This window comes from Oryctolagus cuniculus, chromosome 4, assembly GCF_051225735.1.
Source record: "Oryctolagus cuniculus isolate XC-2025 breed Fujian yellow rabbit chromosome 4, ASM5122573v1, whole genome shotgun sequence".
Lineage (NCBI taxonomy): Eukaryota > Metazoa > Chordata > Mammalia > Lagomorpha > Leporidae > Oryctolagus > Oryctolagus cuniculus.
Genome location: NC_142870.1, coordinates 83,491,583 through 83,511,297, shown reverse-complemented (window position 1 = coordinate 83,511,297; position 19,715 = coordinate 83,491,583). Strand labels below are relative to the sequence as shown.

General features: G+C 39.4%; 1 protein-coding gene across 46 annotated transcripts in view; it reads left to right on the top strand.

Annotated features, from left to right (window-relative positions):
* DLG1 (discs large MAGUK scaffold protein 1) overlaps positions 1 to 19,715 on the top strand; it is a 249,880-nt gene that overhangs the window by 120,326 nt on the left and 109,839 nt on the right. For 33 of the 46 annotated variants that reach the window (XR_016233173.1, XR_016233172.1, XR_016233171.1 and 30 more), the window contains 2 exons: positions 6,784 to 6,882; positions 16,227 to 16,280. Coding sequence is in view for 40 of the 46 variants with exons in the window: in XM_070072340.2 (XP_069928441.1) it covers positions 6,784 to 6,882; positions 16,227 to 16,280 (153 nt within the window). In the remaining 6 variants the exon portion in view is untranslated. The remainder of the gene's footprint in view (positions 1 to 6,783; positions 6,883 to 16,226; positions 16,281 to 19,715) is intronic. The other 13 variants (XR_016233174.1, XM_008266703.5, XM_051818936.3 and 10 more) reach the window with 1 other exon arrangement.

Sequence of the window (19,715 nt, the reverse complement as noted above, 5' to 3'; positions counted from 1 at the left end):
TGCAGGTGCTATATATATTCATTCTGATGAGTGTTAACTGTTTCTAGTTCCTTTTCATGGGCAGAACCAGGGAACAAATATACATACACACACACACTTCTATATTTCTATATCTGTATATATCCAAGTACATTGAAAACTGTGTGTTCACAACAATACCTCCAATTCCATATCCAACACCATAGGTCTCATGCTGATTTTCTCCCTTTCCCTATTTTAAGAGGGGCTTCAAAATGTTTATGGAAATTTTACGTTATTTTTTAATCCCATCTTTCCATGAATCTTTTAAAACCTCCTTGTGCAATTCCTTTTTCCAACTCAAGGATCTTTGGATCTTTGCTCCCATTTGCCTTTATATATGTGTATACTTATTACATCAAAATCCCTCTTACATAAGTAAGTCCCCATCATCATTGCCATCCTAGACACATTCCTACTGTTAAATTTCCAACAAATCTTTTACTCCAAGGTCCCCAAGTCTTCATTCCGTACTGCTGCTGCCACATAGCCTGCCTTTCACTTAGGTTCCAACAGCATATACCAGGCTGCTGCCACGGCTCTGCCCATACAGATACCCTCCTCACCCTGCTCATGATGCTTCTTCCCCTCTACTCCCTATGTACTGGTGTTCTCTTCACCCTGCTTGAGGTTCAACAGTGTACAGCAAGACACCAGCTTAAGTTTCAACACCGTACACTTCGCTGTTCAAGAGATTGTCACCCATACCAAAGTTATGGCAATATTTTACCATACCATTTTTTAAAAACTTTATTTTGTTTACTTTTGTAAATTATGTAGGCATACCATCTGAAATTTATTTTATGTGTGATGTGAGGAAGAGAGCAATTTTCATGTAATTTTCCGTAAATCTATCCAGTAGAACCAGCAATAAATCTTTCAAAGCATGCTTTTCTCATACTTTATCATAAATCAAAGAGCCACAACCTTTTGGTTACCATTTATGTTACTGATTTTTTGTTTTTAAGATTTATTTATTTATTTGAAAGGCAGAGTTAGAGAGAGGAGAGGGATCCATTGGTTCACTTCCCCAAATGGCTGCAACAGCCAAGGCTAGGCCAGACTGAACCCCAGAGCCAGGAGCTTCTTCCAGGTCTCCCACAGTGTGTGTAGAGAAGCCAGTATTTGGACTATCTTCTGCTGCTTTCCCAGGCACATTAACAGTGACCTGGATCAGAAGTAGAAGAGCCAGCACCCATATGGGATACCAGCACCATAGGAGGTGGCTTTACCGGATATGCCACAGTGCTGGCCTCTAAGTTACTAATTTTAGACTCATATTGTGAGTTTGTTTTTTTCTGTAGGAACAATATATAAATGTGATTGGATCTCCAAGCCAGACCTACAAAGGCTTTATTCATAGCGTGTTTTTTATAGTGTGGTAAAATATACATAACAGAAAATTTCCTATTTCAACCAGTTTTAAGTATATGTTTCAGTGACATTTAAGTATATTCACAGTATTATGCAACTATCACCACTTTCCTCCAGAACTTTTTCATCCTAGGAAGGAAAGAGATAAAAGGGAAAAAATTAAAATCTGGTGACTTAAAATCTCCTTCTACAGGAAATAAGATATCCTGGTAACAGGAATCCCAGCAAGTCTTTTCCTAATGCTCTGCAGCTTAGATAACCTTCATTTGCAGCTGATTCTCAGTGGTAAAGTAAGAGTTGAATCAAATTCCTAGCTTTTTCAACTCCAATGTTTTTATAACATAATTGAGATTTGTAGTGTTTTAAAATGTTAATGTGAAACACATTTTCAGTTTATTTTCTAAAAAATGTGGTGGTAAGAGATCAATAGATTTCCCATCTCTCATTCTGCATTTATGTATTTAAATTATGTATTCATTGAGGCAAGCATTTGGCACAGTGGTTAAGACACCATCTGGGACTCCTGCATCCTGTATCTGAGTACCTGAGTTAGTATCCCAGCTCTACTTCCAATTCCAGATTCCTACTCAGACACACCCTGGGAGACAGCAAATGATGGCTAAGGTCTTGGGTCTTGCCAACCACAGGAAAACCTGGATAGATTTGCTGGTCTCTGGCTGTTGCAGGCTGATCTTTCTCCCTCTCCCCACCCCCTCAATCCTTCACCCTCTCCCTTTCCTTCCCCTCTTTGTCTCGGTTCTTCTCCTTCCCTCATCTTTTCCCACGACCACCTAGTCTTTCAAATAAGTCAAAATTAATAATTTTTAGAGAGTAGGACTTACTCCTGATTGGAGGAGAGCAGCGTACTCGGCGTGTGGGTAGCAGAGTTGGGATTGGTGGAAGAGGACTATAAAGGAGGAGAGAGACGGCAAGGCGGAGACGAAAGCCACTTTGGGATTCTCAAGTTAGCCCAGGAATAGGGGGCGAAAAGTTGAAACCAGAAGCGGAAACGTAAGCCAGGTTGGGATCCGTCTGATTAGCCCGGGGAGCAGAGGACGGGAAGCCAAACCGTGGGGCGGAGACGTGAGCTGGGTTGAATTCGCCAGGTTAGCCCGGGGAACTTAGATTGAATGCTAGTGGCGGAGACGTAAGCCACGCTGTGTGACTCGCGGAGGCTGCCGCGCGCAGACAGAGCGTGCGGGGCTCAAGTAGATAGGGAATGCTGGGCTAGTGCAAAGCCGCGCAGATGAGAGAGGCGCGGGCTGAAGCGGCTCAGAGCCGGAAAGCCGCCGAGAAGCAGCCTCGGGACGGGCGCCGGGAAGCCGCAGGGATAAGAGAAACAGAAGTTTAGAAGTAAAATGAGAGAAATAGGAATGCTGGAAGATAGAAGTAAAATGGGAGAAATAGGAATGCCCGGAGATAGAGAAATAGAGAAATAGAAAGGCCTCCCCACAACACAGCAATGAGAGAGCTTGGATTCGGTCTGCCTGATTAGTGAGGCGATGAGCACCTGCGGGCGGCTAGCAGCTTATGCGCCGCAGGTCACCGAAGACAGGCACGTTATCAACATCAATAGTCTCCCCACAATACCGCAATGAGAAGGCTTGGATTCGGTCTGCCTGATTAGTAAGGCGGTAAGCACCAGCAGGCGGCTCGACCAGAGTATGAGCCGCAGGTCACCGAACACAGGCACGCATCAGCGCCTAAAAACCTCCTCACAACATGGCGAAGAGAGGACCCGGATTCGGTTTGCCTGATTGATAGGACTTGTAAGAACCTGTGGCAACTCTAGCAAGTAGAGCAGAGTGTGTGCCGCGGGACACCGAAGACAGGCGCGTATCAACGCCAAAAAATAAAAAGAAAGGGGGATCTGTGGGGAGCAACCCAGACTAGACTAAGTTACTGGAATTAAGACTTATTCTATGCATCTGCTCTCCCACAATATGGTGCTGGGAGAGAAGAAAACAGCTTCTGCACAGCTGCCTCCAGTTCAGCCAATAAACTGTAGGACTTGCTCCTGATTGGAGGAGAGCAGTGTACTCGGCGTGTGGGCAGCCGAGTTGGGATTGGCAGAGGAGGACTATAAAGGAGGAGAGAGACGGCATGCACCAGGAACATCTAAGGGGAACATCTGAGGGAACGCCTGTGCAGCCCCCGAGAGAGCCGGCCGGCGGTGTGCCACTCCCCTGCGGAAGTGGGGAAAGTGGCCAGGGGGAACCGCCCTTCCACGGAGGTGGAAGGGACAGTAGCCAACCCGGGAAGAACCAGCAGCATACCCGGGGAGGGCCGAGCAGACAGAAAGAACAGCGCAGGGTCCTGTGTCGTTCCTCCACAAAGAGGGGGAGCGACAAGGAGGGTTAAATTTATAACACAAAACTTACATTTAGGTGAGATTATACAATACTTGGCCATTTGTATCTCATTTCACTTCATGCTCTTGAGGTTTATCTGTCTTCCAGCTGGTATCAGAACTGCAGTCTTTTTGAAGGCTAAATAATATTCATCATATGTGTATTTGGTTTATCCATTTACCTATTTGTTTCCACCTTTTGGCTGTTGTGAACAATGCTGTAATAAACATTGACATAGCTGAGGTTTTTTTAATCAATTTTTTAGGGTATATATGAGGAAGTCTTCAAAAAATTGATGGTAAATACACATTATGAACAAACTTTGCATGTATTTAAAAAGCTTTTTGTACCATAATAAGCTTACTTCACAAGTACCCTTGCAAACCTGGGAGTAGAACCATACTGGGTCATGTGGTAATTCTTTTGTTTAGGTTTTTGAGGAACCACCAGAGTATTTTCCACAGAAGCTGTACATTTTACATTCTTACCAGCATTGTACAAGAGTTTGGTTTCTTCACATCCTTGCCACCACTTTTTACTCTGTTGTTTTGTTAAATTTTCCTAAAAAGTATGAAATGATATCTCATATATTTGGGTTGTACTTTTCTAATGATTAATGATTTGAGTCTCTACCCCCTGCCCCCTTCTGTCTCTCCTTTTATTTTGTGGTGTAAGGGGGCACAGAGAGAGAGCACAGCTGATCACTGATTTACTCCCCAAATGCCTACAATCGCTAGCCCTGGGCCAGGCTGAAGTCAGGAACCAAAATTTCCTCCCAGATCTCTCATGTGGATAGCAGAGGCCCAACAAATTGAGCCAAAAACCTGCTGCTTCTCAGGGTGTACATTGTCAGGAAGCTTCATTGGTAGCAGAGCCGGGGCTCAAATGCAGGCACCCTGATATGGGATGCAGACATCCCAGCCAGCAGCTTAACCACCAGGCCACACACCTAGCCTTTGAGCATCTTGGACACCTTCTCACAGAGATGTCTGTTAAAGTTCTCTGCCCACATTGTAATTAGGTTTTTTTGTCTTTTTGTTGCTGATTATAGAAGTTCCTTGTATAGTCTGGATATTAAACCCTTATCAGATGTTTGATTTATGAATGTTTCCTCTCATTCTGTAGGTTTTCTTCTCAGCTTTCTTGATATACCCTTTGATGCACCAAAGGTTTTAATTCTTAGGCTAAAAGATTTGTGTTTTTTTTGTCTTTTGTCACTTATAGGTTTGGTATCATATCTAAGAATCCAGTTCCTAATCCAAGGTTATGGGAGTCTTACTGTGCATTTATTTCCTTCAAAGAGTTTTATGGTTTTAGATATTTAATTTAGGTTGTTGATCCATTTTTCAAGTTATTTTTTACATATAATGTAAGGTATAGGAACACAGCTTCATTCTTTTGCATGTAGATAGTTGTTTCATTGCCACTGTTGAAGACATTCTGTATCTTTTTTTTATGATTTATTTAATTTGAAGTCAGTTACAGAGAGGCAGAGGTGGGGGGAAGGGGAGTGGGCAGAGAGAGGGAAGTTTTCCATCCACTGGTTCACTCCCCAGTTGATGGCAACAGCAGGAGCTGCACTGATCTGAAGCCAGGAGCTTCTTCTGGGTCTCCCATGTGGGTGCAGGGGCCCAAGGACTTGAACCATCTTCCAGGCCATAGCAGAGAGTTGGGTCGGAAGTGGAGCAGCTGACTAGAACCAGCATCCATATGGGATGCCAGCACTGCAGATGGTGGCTTTACCCGCTACACCATAGCACTGGCCCCGACACTCCATACCTTTTTAACAAAGTTTGGTTGACTAATTTGGTAGGCAAAATGGTCATTATTATAATTTTATTTTGTATTTATCAGTGAGACTAAGCATAGTTTCAAGTTTAGCAATTTGTTCTTAATTTTGTAAGCCTCTGCTATTGCACTTTGTCCTCTTTTGATTTTAGTGTTTCTTATTTATATGTCATTTGTGCAGCAAATATTTATGAATCAATCCAGCTTTTAGAAATTGGGTCATGTTGTTGGGATCTTTGTCCTTAGTGTGCTGTACATTGAGATTTAATGCTATAACTAGTACTCAAACAGTATTTTTCATTTTATGTTTCTGTGTGGGAGCAAACTGTTGAAATCTTTACTTAATGTATGCTAAACTGATCTTCTGTATATAAAGAGAATCGAAAATGAATCTTGATGTGAATGGAAGGGGAGAGGGAGTGGGAAAGGGGAGGATTGCGGGTGGGAGGGACGTTATAGGGGGGAAGCCATTGTAACCCATAAGCTGTACTTTGGAAATTTATATTCATTAAATAAAAGTTAAAAAAAAAAGAAATCGGGTCATGTTACAAAGCACTTGTTCTGTGTTCTTAAAATAATTAAATCAAGCGAAATAGAATAACTGAACAAATGTCAAAACCTCTTAGTTTACATTGTTTTACCAGAGTTCTCTATATACTTTTGTTTGTCGTATATGCCAGAATATGTCTGACACATGATAGAAAGTTATTGAATTTTATTTGAATTAATGATGGTATAGGCTGGTTTGGGCAAGGTATTATTCTTGATAGAAGGAGTTATTAACACAGATTGTTTAAAACTACTATAAGTTCAATTTTGAAGTACTTTGAGCCTTTGTGGATTTATAACTCCTCATTGTCTGCTAAAGGGCTCTTAATATTACTTTTCTGTTTTTGAATGCAAAGAAGTCAGTCATATACATATTCTGAATGTTGGGAAAATATTATGTTCTATAAACAAGTGTTACCTACTAGGAGAGAAATAGTGTGATTGATTATATTTTCTTATTTTCACTTAAACATCCAAGGAATACTCAATCATTTTAACTACAGAATCATTAAAATTATTGGTGATGGTATTGTTATTTCTAAAGTAATTTCTAGAGTGTGTTTTCTCATTACTTAAGGTATTATTTTAATGTACTTGTTTCATAGTCATTTCTAAAAATTATAATTTATGACACAACTTTCTGTTATATGTTTTCCTTTTATTTTGGTGTCTTTCCTGATTTTTTGTCATTGATGATTTTTAGCCAACAGAAGCTGTTCCTCCCTCTTCTCCCACTGTCCCTGTGATCCCTGTCCTGCCAGTCCCTGCTGAGAATACTGTCATCCTACCCACCACACCACAGGTTTTTATTGGTTTCTTTTTTTCTTCATAAGTATTTCATTTGTGTTTAATGTTTTGTTTATGTTCTTTTAAACTGTTTTGACTACCTTTTGTTTGATTTGGTGATTTATTTTGAGCTTCAGTTGGTATTTTGGGGGAATTAAATATTTGGGATTTAACATAAAATGGTCTCAGCATTTGCCATTTTATTTGGTTGTCTTTAAAATAGGACACATTCTGAACTTATTCATGCTCAGCCTCCTTCTATGTGCTGTCATGCTTTTGCACTCGTAAATCTGTTTAAAACAGAATTAAATTGTTTTTATTTTAGAACACTGTATTTTCTAAAGATAATAAAAGTCATTATACTTCTGATCTTGTACTGAATGTATCATATCCTATACTACTTTGGTTCTCATCATATATATATATATATATATATATATCTTCTTTGGAAATGTTTATCCTCTGTCCTTAGTTAGATAACATAATTCACACTTATTAATTTAAAATAATAACCCATATGTCTTCAAATATACGGGAACTCTCTGTGCTATGTTTGCAACTTTTTTTGTAAATCTAAACCTTCTCAAATTAAATCTGAAGCTGGGAGCCAGGACCTTCTTTCAGGTCACCCCTGTGGGTGCAGGGGTCCAAGGACTTGGGCCATCTTCTATTGCTTTCCCAGGCCATAGCAGAGAGCTGGATCTCGAACTGGGACCCATATGGTATGCCAGCACTGCAGACGGTGGCCTTACCCACTACGACACAGTGCTGGCCCCTCTACCCTATTAGTTTTAAACCTTGTTCATCTACCTTGACTACTTCAAAATTAAGTTCAGAGTTGGGCAGTTTACACAGACAGAAGGAATGAATGATCATATTATCTTTCATTATATGTAGAACATTTATACTTTAGAGTTCTCTTACATTGATCGTATCACCTGAACCTAATGAAAGCCCTCCGCACAAAAGAATTGTTATGCTTAGTATATGAAGTGGTAGACAAATCATTTGCTGCTTAAAGCTACAGAAAGAGCATAGAATTTATACTCAGACCTGACCCTACCTCTTCCTAGCCTTACCCATTTCTAGTTGTGTGATGGTGAGAAAATAACTGAACTTTTCAAAGCCATAGTTTTTCCACATAGGAACTGAGCACATAGTAGGTGAGTAGCAGATGCTAATTCTTCCTGTTAGAGATGAAACCACATAATTTCTCTGGCACTTCTATGTTCAGAAACACAAAGTAATAATCTCTTTATGTAGAAGACAAAATGTGGAATTCAAAGCCAAAGTTAACAGAATAGCAGCCTTGAGGCTAATAATTGATTTCACTTATTTACTAAATCAGACTTTATTATCTTGGGTTAAGATCTAGCTCTTTGGCTAACAATTTTTTAAATATGTTTTTCTCTTAAATTATGTAGAAAACCAAAAGTGGATTTGCACACTATCATTGCACTATGGGCTAAGCATCCCTAATCCAAAATTCCAAAACCCAAAACATGAGAACTTGCAGTAATACCACAAGTGCAAAATTCCACGCCATGGAACTTTTATTTAAAAAATTACTTAAAATATTATGTAAAATTATATTCATAGGAGCAGACATTTAGCCTAGCAACAAATACTTCAGCATCCAACATTAGAGTATCTGGGTTTGATTCCCAGCTCTAGCTCCTGACTCAGCTTCCTGACAATGCAGAACCTGGTAGACATGTGATGACTCAAGTAATTGAGTTCCTGTCATCCATATGAAAGACCTGGGTTGCATTCCTGTCTCCCACCTCCAGCCCTGGTCCAGCCCCTGCCATTGCAGGTGTTTCAGGAGTGAACCAGTGGATGGGTGCTCACTCTGTTTAGCCTAAAAATATAATTTAAAAACTACCCTCATGCTGTGTGTATGAGGTACGTGAAACAAATTAATTTTGTGTTTAGACATGGGTCCCATCCTCAGAATATCTCATTGTATATAAGCAAATACTCTCAAATTTTAAGAAATCTGAAATTTGAAATACTTGTGGCCCCAAGGATTTCAGATAAGAGATACTCAGCCTATACTATCTTTTATAATTATCTATGAATTTACCATTACTAAAACCTTTAATTCTTCATATGGGTTTGAGTTACTTTCTGTTGTCCTTTCATTTTAATTTGACTGCTAGTACCACTCCTTCCAAGGCGGATTTAACGGTAATGAAATCCCTTAACCTTTGTTCTTCTAAAAATGTCATAATTTCTTCCTCATATTTCTTTTTTGAGATATATTTATTTATTTGAAAGGCAGAGAGAGAGAGAGAGAAATCTTCCTCTGCTGGTTCAATCCCTAAATGCCATAACAGCTGAGGTTGGGCCAGGACAAGGCCAGGAGCCTGAAACTCCATACAGGTCTCACATTGGGTAGGAACCCAAGTATTTGGGCCATCATCTGCATCCTTCCCAGACTTGTTAGAAAGAAGCTGGATTGGAAATGAAGTAGACAGAATTCAAATCAGCATTTCAATATCAGATGCAATGGTATCAAGTAATATCTCAGTGTGCCATAGTACCCACTCCTGTTCCTCACTTTTGACTGTTTTACCAGATACAAGATTTCTTACCTGATATTTTGATACTTTGAATATATCTACCTTACTGCCTTCTAGCTTCAAGTGTTTCTAGTGAGAAATTTAATAATTTTTTAAAAGATGTATTTATTTGAAAGGCAGAGTTACAGAGAGGCAGAGGTAGAGAGAGAGAGGTCTTCCATATACTGGTTCACTCCCTAGATGGCTGCAACGGCTAGAACTGCGCCAATCCAAAGCCAGGAGTCAGCAGTTTCCTCCAGGTCTCCTACATGGGCACAGGGGCCCAAAGACTAGGGCCATGTCTACTGCTTTCCCAGGCCATAGCAGAAAGTTGGATCAGAAGTGGAGCAGCTGGGAGTTGAACCAGCACCCATATGGGATGCCATCACTGCAGGCAGTGGCCCTACCTGCTATACCACAAGAAATCTTGCCAGCCCCAAGAAATCTGTTAGTAGTCTTATTGAGAATCCCTGATAGGTTGTAAGTCACTTCTCTTGCTGCTCTCAAAAATCCCCCCTTGTTTTTGGCCTTATGCAGTTTCATCATGTGTCAGAGTGTCAGTCTCCTTGGCGTCATCCAACTTGAAGTTCCTTGAGCTTCTTGGATGTTTTTATTCATACCTTTCATCAAAATTTGAGAGATTTGGGCCATTATCTCTCCATATATCCTCTGCCCCTTTGTGTAACAGCAAACCATAATAACTGCATGTTGAATCTTGCCCCTGTGCAGACCACCTGCCAAACCAGGTGGCAGCACCATAAAGTATATTACGAGCCTTCCTAGTAGGGACAGAAATACTAGCAAGACTCCTTGAGGGGCTAACTCCTAAAGTATATGTAAAGCAATGTAACACAGGCTTCTAGTCAAGTTCCTCTTTGATTTTTCAATTATGAAATCATTCCCCTTCTGCAGCCCTGGCAGACAAATATTGCTACATCATAGGACCAGACCTATGTCCACCTTAATCTGGAATCCTGAATTTGTTTCCCTAATGAACTGTATTTTGCCTGTTCAAATCTGCCTTCCAGTCCCTCCAGTGATGTTTTTCATTTTAGCTGTTGTATTTTATAAAAAATTTTTTTAAACTGTGTATTTGAATCCAAAAATCAGATTCTCCCTGTTCTCCAGGGTTTTCTTTTCTATTATTATTTTGTTTTTCTGATTGTTGTAAGCTACTGAGGATAGCTTGATACTTAAACTCAGTGTCTTCTTACGGGGAGCCTATGTTTTCTCCCTGCACATGCACAGTGACTTTCTAAATTTCCCTGTATATTTATAGTTGCCTTTTTTTTTTTAAAGATTTATTTATTTATTTGAAAGGCAGAGTTATGGAGAGGCAGAGAGAGGTCTTCCATCTGCTGTTCCACTCCCCAAGTGGCCACAACAGCCAGAGCTGAGGCGATCTGAAGCCAGGAGCCGGGAGCTTCTTCCAGGTCTCCTACGTGGGTGCAGGGGCCCAAGAACCTGGACCATCTTCTACTGCTTTCCCAGGCCAGAGCAGAGAGCTGGATCGGAAGTGCAGCAGCCGGGACTCAAACCGGTGCCCATATGGGATGCTGGCACTGCAACACTGGCCCCTGTAGTTGCTTTTTAACATCATGGCCTTCAATGTCTAACTTCCAAATGGTGAAAAAGAAAAATGAATAGAAGGAAACAGGCCCATTTGAAAGGCAGTTCAGCCAAAGCAAGAGGAGATGTAAAATGGCACCTGTCTGTACCTCTGTGATCAGAACCAGTATTAGATTATGGATCTGCAGTATTTGGAGGACAGAATCTTTTTTGCCTACCTTGACTCTTGGAAGCTATGGGTAAGACGTGTCATGAGCATTGCACAGCTGCCTGCCACAGAACTGAGGGAAGGGGGTGCATAGTTGCCATTGTGCTGAAGCTAAAAGTGATGAAAATTCATCATAATTTATTGTCCAAGCCTTCACTTGAAAGTTGCAAGCCTTCAGTAGACTCCAAAATTCTCTAGTATTACCTCAGACAGAATCTGCCCATGCAGTTGTCCAGGTGGAGAGACAAAATCCATTCCATTAGTTTCTATAATCATTAGAGCATTCTGCAATCACCTCTGTGATAGCATTTAACTTTTTTAAAAAAGATTTTATTTATTTGAGAGGTAGAGTTACAGACAGTGAGAGGGAGAGACAGAGAGAAAAGTCTTCCTTCCATTGGTTCACTCCCCAAATGGCTGCAGCAGCCAGAGCTGTGCTGATCCTAAGCCAGGAGCCAGGAGCTTCTTCCTGGTCTCCCATGTGGGTGCAGGGACCCAGGGACTTGGGCCATCTTCTAGTGCTTTCCGAGGTCACAGCATAGAGCTGGATCGGAAGAAGAGCATCTGGGACTAGAACTGGTGCCCATATAGGATGCCGGCACCTCAGGCAGAGGATTAACCTACTGCACCATAGCGCCGACCCCAGCATTTAACTTTTAATGCAGTGTGTCTCAGATTAGAATATGAGTTGTGTTTTCTGGGGTTTGTAAGTTCTACATTTGAAAAAAATACATGTTTATGATTTAATAATGGAGAGAAGGACATTAAACAAGGGACATGAAATGTTAATAAATGCTTATAAGGAAAAACACAAGCGCATTGAAAGCATTTTCTGAGCTGTTCATTTTAGCCTACTTTTAAATAACTGGATATTAATAGTATTTTAACATGTTTTGCAAATGTTATATCCTCTGGAATTTTATAAGGATGCTAAAGTCTGCTGTTGCAATAATCATTACAAGATCTTTTGCTAATGAAATAGAATAGTAAAAGTTAGATAAGAAAAGTTTCTTAAGTGCTATTATTGATGCTTGGGTCAAATTGCTCTTTTACTACCTCTTTCTCTCAATCGGCAAGAAAATTGTAGAACTTCATTATTGTCCAAATTGAAACGTACACAATGTTGTATATTACTGGTAAATAATAATAGAGCATTTATATGGTTTCCTGAGGTTTACGATAGATGTTTCCTTTCTAGTACTTCTTGGGGCCTCCTACTGTCCTCCAGGGTAAAGGCAGGTGTTACTGGGTCTTCACAAAGGGAGAAAATTAGTTCCAGTAGTAGTTCTGATTTACCTGTATTCAGGTGTCACTAAATGGTAGCTACCTTGTGAGGTAGAGAAACCTGGAACCCCATGTCTTGAGATACAATGTCACTTGAAAGAGTTGGAGAAGAGGGTTTTTTGTTTTTTGTTTTTCTTTATTTTTTTATTTGAAATAGCTTTTACACAGATTTGCCTCAAATCTTCTTGGTTTTCTGCTAAGCAAAGTTGGTAATTCCGTATTACCTGTTGCACTACCCACCATCTTCACTGAGGATCCTAGGGTCTTAAATTGGCCAGATAAGCTTTCACTCTTCACTTCAACTACCTGAAAGTACTATTTTTTGTAGCCATATGTTCTACATCTCTTCCTTCTAAAGCAGCCTGTTCTTTAGCTTTGCTGCTAGAACACTTGTAGGTTTGATGCTGGAATATTGTTTGTTTCTGAGTTACACACACCTGCTAACCCCATTCAAATTGTGCTACCCAGTTCAGTCCCATTCCCACCTCCACCAAATTGGAGCGCTATGGAGTACTAGTTTATTACATACTATTTCTGTGTTATGTAATATTAGAAAATAGTCGCGTCAGACACTGTGGCATAGTGGGCTGAGCCTCCACCAGCAGTGCCAGAATCCCATGTGGGTGCTGGTTCTGGTCCCGCTGCTTCTCTTCCAGTCCACCTCTGCTATGGCCTGAGAAAGCAGTGGAAGATGGCCCAGGTGCTTGGGCCCTTGCACCCACGTGGGAGACCTGGAGGAAGCTCTTGGATCCTGGCCTCAGATCGATCCAGCTCCAGCCATTGCAGCTATTTGTGGAGTGACCCAGCAGATGGAAGACCTTTCTCTCTGATGCCACCTCTTTGTCTGTAACTCTCTCTCTCAAATAATTAAATAAAATCGTGTATATATATATATATATATATATATAAATATATAATATATATATCTCAAGTTTGTAGAAAAGGAAATGATTTATTCAAACACAGGCATTTTAATTTGCTACCTTGTAACACAATCAGTCTTAGATATGTGTATCATATTTTCAGTGGCTAAACTGGAGGCAATTATATCATGCCTCTTGAACTTCATTTCTGTGGATTTTTACTTTGGACCATTCTTTGTGATATGTATTCTTCAAATTTCTAGATTTTCTTACCACCCTGATACTAGTTTTGATTGAAATTGTGGATTCTTGATGTGAGTACTGTGTGTGTGTGTGTATGTGTGTGTGTGTGTTTTCAAGTCCTTTTATTTCCATGGTTTCTTTTCAGGTATGATCATTCACTCAATTTTGAGATATAGCTACAAAAATAATTACTGTATGTATATTCTTTGTATATTGTGTTCTTTTTTATTTTAAAGATTTATTTATTTGAATGGCAGAGTTACAGAGAGGGAGAGGCAGAGGCAGCGTGAGAGATCTTCTATTTGCTGGTTCACTCTCCGGATCAGTCTAGCTTCTTCCAGGTCTTCTTCCAGGAGCTTCTTCCAGGTCTCCTGCATGGGTACAGGGGCCCCAAGACGTGAGCTGTCTTCTACTGCTTTCCCACGTGCATTTGCAGGGAGCTGGAATGGAAGTGGAGCAGCCAGGACTTGAACCACTGCCCATATGGGGTGCTGGCACTGCACTTTACCCGCTACACCACAGCACCATCCCCTATTGTGTTTGTTCTTAGAATGAATTCTCAACATTAAAGCCAGTTTTATAATTTGAATGCTAATATCTTAATAGCAGCAACTGTAACCTGTATTTCACAACTGCTGTATTAACCTTTTGCAGACTATTTGTGATTTTTTTTTTTGCTTTACTTTTTATCATCCAATATTTCAAAAATAGCTAAATGTGGGCCGGCACCATGGCTCACTAGGCTAATCCTCCACCTGTAGCGCTGGTACCCCGGGTTCTAGTCCCGGTTGGGGCACCGGGTACTAGTCCCAGTTGCTCCTCTTCCAGTCCAGCTCTCTGCTGTGGCCCGGGAGGGCAGGGAGAATGGCCCAAGTGCTTGGGTCCCTGTACCTGCATGGGAGACCCAGAGGAAGTACCTGGCTCCTGGCTCCTGGCTCCTGGCTTCAGATCAGTGCAGTGCCGGCCATACCGGCCATTTGGGGAGTGAACCAACGGAAAGAAGATCTTTCTCTCTCTCTCTCTCTCTCTCTCTCTCTGTCTACCTGTCATAAAAAAAAATAGCTAAATGTAAAGGAAATAGAACAGTGAGCTCCATGTATACCTATTGCCCAGCTACAGCAGTCAATTCATGTGAGTTATTTAATCCATAGCCTTTTTAAAACCAACTTCGTTTTATTGTGAAGTAAATATAAGACCATATATCATTTTGTTTCTATATATTTCAGTATTAACCTCTAGTAATGTTAAATTACTAGAATCAGAAGATAACTATGCAATGATGAGTTGTTGCTGACAAGCAACTAACATAATAATCTTGGTGTAAATATATTTTTATAAAAACTTTTTCTATTTCATATTTGGAAATAAATGATCAGAGAGAAGCAAATGGCTTTCTTTACATAGTATTTGAAGAATATAACTTCTTTTATAACTTTAAGTACCCTTTTTTCTTAACCTCCTCTTCTATAATTGTTTAAGCAGAATAAATTATCATTAATTTTTAAAGATTTAGTTGTTTTTTTAAAAGCTAGAGTTACAGCTAGAAGGGGAGACACAGAGATCTTTCATCTGCTGTTTTACTCCTCAAATGACCACAGTGGCCAGGGCTTGACCAGGCCAAAGCCAGGAGCCCAAACTCCCATTTGCATATTCCAATAGAAGACTGTGGCCTAAATACTGGAACCATCTTCTGCTGCTTTCCCAGGCACATCAGCAGGGAGCTGGATCTCAAGGGGGAACAGTCATGGGTCCAACTTGCACTCTGATAGTGGGATGCTAGAGTCACAGGTGGTGGCTTAACCAACTGTGCTGCAACACCAACCCATTTATGTGGAATTACTGGTTAATTGGAATATAACTATAAATGTTTCTAAGCTAAAACATTAAATAATAGTTATCTTTTTTAATTCTGCAAAATGTTGTTTGGGTACCTTATAGTATAAAAGAAATAATTTTGCAGTGAATCACATCAGTTTTATGATGGTTTTTATTTGTTATTACATTTTATTCTTTACTTTCACCTGCATAATAATCACTTCTAAACCAAGAAATCAAACTTTTTTCACAACAAACTTACTTAGATGTACATAATCTGTTGTTATTCTACAAGTAGCCTAGAGCAATAAATTGCAATGGAAAATAACCAGGAGCTTTTACATTAAGACAGTGCTTCTAATTTTGCAGAAGTTTGCAGTTAATTTTTTTGTGTGACAGACTTTTTCATATTCAAATACAAGTCAGTGCAAGGGAGAATTTTTCTGAGTAATAAAATTATTGGAATTATGGGATTCTTGAGACTGTGCAACCCAGGAAGAGTTTGTCATACTACAGATTATTCATAGATTTTATGAAATGGCTATCATGAACTTCTTTGCAGATTTGAAGAAAATTATAGCTTTTTTAGGAGAAATAGCAATTTATTTCACCAAAGCAAATGTAATTTGAGTGCTTAGACCTGTTTTTTTCTATTTGATGCTAGAAAATGGATATAATGTTTAAATATATAAAGCTCTCATATAAAATTAAAAGTTAAAAAGCAATAATTCCTTTTTAAGTGTCTAGCTTTTGTGAACTTTAATATGTTTTGATTTCCTTGTATGCTGATGCATTTATAATTCTTTCTTTAAAGGCAAATCCTCCTCCAGTACTGGTCAACACAGACAGCTTGGAAACACCAACTTATGTAAGTTCCATTTCCTCCCTACATGTAATAATTCTGCTTTTTATATTCAGGTTTGATACAAAGATCACAGCATTAGTTTATGTAATATGCTTTTACTTAAGACTGTGTTACATACTATGTCTGTAATTGCTATAGTAAATGAAGAAAATCTGCCCTGTTTTGGTTGGTTGGTTGGTTTCTTTAAGATTCGTGTATTTGAAAGGCAGAGTGACAGATCTTCTATCTGCTGATTCATTCCACAAATGGATGCCATAGCTGTGGCTGAGCTAGGCCAAAACCAGGAGGCTGAAACTCCTCCAGGTCTCCCAAGTGGGTGGTGGGACCCAAGTGGTTGGGCCAGCTTCTGCAGCTTTCCTAGGTACATTTGCAGGGAGCTGGATTGGAGCAGCCAGGACTCAGCATCACAGGATTTGCAGGGAGCTGGATTGGAGCAGCCAGGACTCAGCATCACAGGTGGCTGCTTAACCCACTGTGCTACAACACTGGCCCTGATTTCTTTGTTCATGTTTGCACAAAGCAAAAATCTTAAAATACAAGTTAAGGTTTAATTTTAAAGTTATGATGATTACTAATTTTCGGTAGAGGCTGTCTCTGCCCAGTGGTCACTTCACAAAATACCTTATTTTCAAGCAGTCATTTTAGAAGTCTAAGTGAGCGACTCAACTTTTAATTATCAGGTTTGTGTGTGTGCTTATATATTATAATAGTGTTATAACTTCTTGATTTTAAATTGATTAGCACTTTTCTCTAAGCTTATTTTGTTAAAAGATCTTGCTTCCCTTAAAGGTCAGTAGCCAGAACAGCATGATCTGTTCTAACATATTTCACCTCAAGGAAATGTTTTCAGAGATTAGAAGGGTAGTACTTGTGTGGTGGTGATGTTTAATCAAATGGTGCACTTTTATAGAGTGTAAAATTCTTTTCTCTCATTTTTGAACTGTAAATCATTTTTAGTTTGTATTTTAAAGCATTTTATTTGACTTTATATTCTATTTATATGAATATGAGTTTATCAAATCTTTGGAGATTTTTAAAAGTTTCAAATAGTGTGACATAATACCAAACTCAAAAGGCTGTTCTGAGCTTTCCTTCCCCACCCTTCATTTTTCATTCAGTATTACTTTTCTTTTCTTTTTCAAAAGATTTATTTTATTTAAAAGAGTTACAGAGAGTGAGAGACAGAGAAAGGTCTCCCGTTTACTGGTTTGCTTCCCAAGTGGCCCAACAGCCAGGGCTGAGGCAAGCAGAAGCCAAGAACTTCATCTGGGTCTCCCATGTTGGGGGATAAGGGCCCAAGCACTTGGGCCATCTTCTGCTTTTCCCTGACTGTTTGCAAGGAGCTAGATCAGAAGTGGAGTTAGCTAAGTCATGAACTGCCACCCATATGAGGTGTCTGCGTCACAGGTGGCAGCTTTACTTGTTACACCACAACGCCAGCCCACAGTATTATTTTTCACACTGATGTAGAATACTTAGTCAATCAGAGTTCTTAGTATTTCCTTCTTTGTGTAGAGGTATGTTTTGCTTAGGGGCAGAGTTAGTGATTAAATGTTTTTGCTTTAAAACACTTTCCAGGCTGGCACTGTGGCATAGTGATTAAGCCACTGCCTGCAGTGCCAGCATCCCATTTGGGTGCCGATTTGAGTCCTGGCTGTTCCACTTCCGATCCTGCTCTTTGCTGTGGCCTGGGAAAACAGTAGAAGATGGCACAAGTCCTTGGGCTTCTGGCTTCTACTTCATATCAGCACAGCCCTGTCCATTGCAGCCATTTGGAGAGTGAACCAGAGGATGGAAGACTTCTCTCTCTCCCTTTCTGCCTCTGCTTCTCTGTAACTCTTTCTTTTCAAATAAAAATATAAATCTTCAAAAAACTTCCAGCTAATAATTGGATAATCTTGAATCATACATGTAAGCCAAACAATGTATTGTTTGGGTAAAACAACTTTAGGCTTTTAGGAGACTGAAGAATTTAATTCTGAAATTTAAAATATATGGTTTTTAAACTTGTTATTCCTTTGTTAATTCCCGACTACTTAATACCAATTATGTATTGATGGGTAAAAATAGAATTTTCATCGCCACCTTAGAGCACATTTTTTCCAGCTGCAGTCATACTTTCCCAAGTTAAGTAATCAATTGAAAGGGTAGCACATACACACTGTACAAAATTGAAACGATGCAAAAGTAAATCTTTCTCCCACCCCTGCTCTCACTCCTACAGTTCCTGTTATTGAAAGGAAAATGTGTTGGCATGTTTTTATATATATCCTTCTATAAACATTATGCAGATGCAAGCATATCTAAGTATTTCCAGACTTTTACCATATAAAATCAATGCCGTAGTGATAATTTTGTAGATATTTTTGTGTACATACAAATGCATAATCAGAATTTGTATAAATAGAATTGCTTAGAAAATGTTTAGATTTGATCATGAATGATCATGATCATTTATAAAGTTGTGCCCACTTACACTTCAACAAAATGTATCATTTTACCCCATACTGCCACTAGCACAGTGTCATAATAAACATCTTAATGTGTTTAAAAATGTATTAACTTATTGTTTTAATGTGGATTTATATTGTTATTTACCCTTATCCCTTAAAAAGTACTTCATGAGCCACAAAATCCACCCTTTTAAAATGTACAATTAAATATTTTTAGTCTACTCACAGTGTTGAGCCATCATCATCACTTTCCAATTCCAGAACATTTTCATCACCCTGTAGAGAAAACCAGTACACCTACTAGCACTTCCTCCCATTCTTTCCTATCCCCAGCCCTGGCAACCACTTTCAGTCACTATCAGTTTGTCTGTTCTAGATCTTGCACATAAATAGAATCAAAAGGGAAAGTAGACGAATAGGACTGTTTCAAGCTTCTGCTCAGCCAAGGAAACAATCAACAAAGTGAGGAGACAGCCTACAGAATCAGAATATTTGAGATCAATAAATCTGAAAAAGGGGTTAGTATTCCAGAATATATATCTAAAGAACTCAAACAATTGAATAGCAAGAAAACAAAACAAAAAAAAACAATAATGGGGAGAGGACCTGAAAAGACATTTCTCAAGAAAAGACATATAAATGGCCAGGAGATGCTCAGCATCTCCCTAACCAGTGAAATGCCATTCAGAAATACATTGAGATATCACTTCATACCATTAAGATGGTGGTTATTAAAAAGAAGAGATAGCAAGTGTTGACAAGGGAATAGAAAAAGGACACCTTTGTATATATACTGTTATGGGAATATAATTTCAAAATACATTCATAAAAAACAGTATGGGAGTTCCTCAGAAAACCAAAACAAGAACTACCGAGTGATATCCAGAAGTCTCACTTCTGGGTATACATCCAAAGGAAATTGACTTAGTAAATTGAAGAGATATCTCTACTATTGTTCACAATAACCATGATATGGAAACAACCC